Source organism: Solea senegalensis, linkage group LG11 (genome assembly GCF_019176455.1).
Source record: "Solea senegalensis isolate Sse05_10M linkage group LG11, IFAPA_SoseM_1, whole genome shotgun sequence".
NCBI lineage: Eukaryota > Metazoa > Chordata > Actinopteri > Pleuronectiformes > Soleidae > Solea > Solea senegalensis.
Window position 1 is genome coordinate 21,353,093 of NC_058031.1, and position 1,349 is coordinate 21,354,441.

The 1,349-nt window shown below is 42.7% G+C and overlaps 1 protein-coding gene across 1 annotated transcript; it reads left to right on the top strand.

The window, feature by feature from the left end:
• nppb (natriuretic peptide B) lies at positions 1-967 on the top strand. Its single transcript, XM_044038992.1, has 3 exons — positions 1-225; positions 395-680; positions 801-967. Exons 1-3 carry the CDS (start codon positions 115-117, stop codon positions 809-811), a joined length of 408 nt encoding a protein of 135 aa, XP_043894927.1. The 5' UTR covers positions 1-114; the 3' UTR covers positions 812-967.
• Positions 968-1,349: the final 382 nt, after the last annotated feature.

Below are 1,349 nucleotides of genomic sequence, written 5' to 3' on the forward strand. Positions count from 1 at the left end.
CATCCAAACAGCTACCAGAAGAGGGAGAAAAAAAACCATCCACTCATCATCCACTACTCCTCTCATCCATTCATCCTTCCATTGATCTGACCAGCAGCAAGAACTCAGAGAAACATGCATCTGTCTTTCGTCCCCCTCTGTGGTCTCCTCATCTTGAACCTGCATCTGTCCTGCGCGCTTCCCATCAGCAGTGGCTTGACTGACACTGACATGGACATCTTAAAGGTGAGTCTCCTGATGACTAATTCTGAAACTTAGGTCATAAACTGTCAAATTAGTTTTATTTCTGTCCTCCCAGAAAGAGGAAACAGACGGTGCTGAATAACGGTAGCTCCTAAACTTCGTTTGTGGCCTCCACTAAAACTAAAGTGCACGTCTTGTGTCCGTGTGGCAGGTGTTGCTTCACAGATTACAAGAGTCTGTCGCCGCGCAGACTGAAGTGGAGCAGAGAGTCCCTGCAGAGCGGGAGGAACTGGACAGACTGAGCGTAGAGGAGGCAGCGGATGCACAGCAGCCCCAAATTGGACTGGACGAAGCCGCCATCAGGGAATTTTTCTCCGCCAAGAACCTGAAGAATGTCCGCAACGACTCCTCCAAGAGATCCTCTGGCTGCTTCGGTCGGCGGATGGACAGAATAGGCTCCATGAGTTCTCTGGGCTGCAACACTGTTGGCAGATTCAGTAAGTCAGATTAATATCGTTGTTATGAAGGCTAAAGAGTTAAATCTAGTATAAACACATTATGAACGAGAATAGTTTTAAAGGAGTTTCTTTTCTTTCTTTTATCTCGTTTTCTTGCAGATTCAAAGTAAAGATGAAGTCTTACATCTACATTCTGGAACGGCGACACTTCTACAAATGATGTTTTTATCTGAATGCTATTTATTTATCAATATTTATTGAATATTATTTGTGGCTTTTAAATGTATGTACTATTATGAATGTTTTAATAAAGGTTTACATCAGTTCATGAGGTGATGCTTGAAACTTTCTTAACATAGACACACGGTTGCATGCACATGTATTATATAATGTTTATGTTTGATACAGCCTTTACTCTCTCACTACTTTGGTCCAGGTCTGGATAATGTCCATCTGCAGAGATCTGATCACAGATGGACAACCCGAATTCTATCGCTTCTCACTCGGCCTCACGTGTCTCCACTAATCTCACTTCTCTGCTCGATAAACAAATAAACATGTAACGGTTAAAGTGTTTTTTTAGTCAGTCACAGAAGGGCCTGTTGTCCCCTGTAACAAGACCATGTTGGACTATAGGTGTTTGTCATCCTGGTTTCTGTGATCCTGGTCCATATTTACCTTATTTAGTAAATCACAATCCCTGTTCAT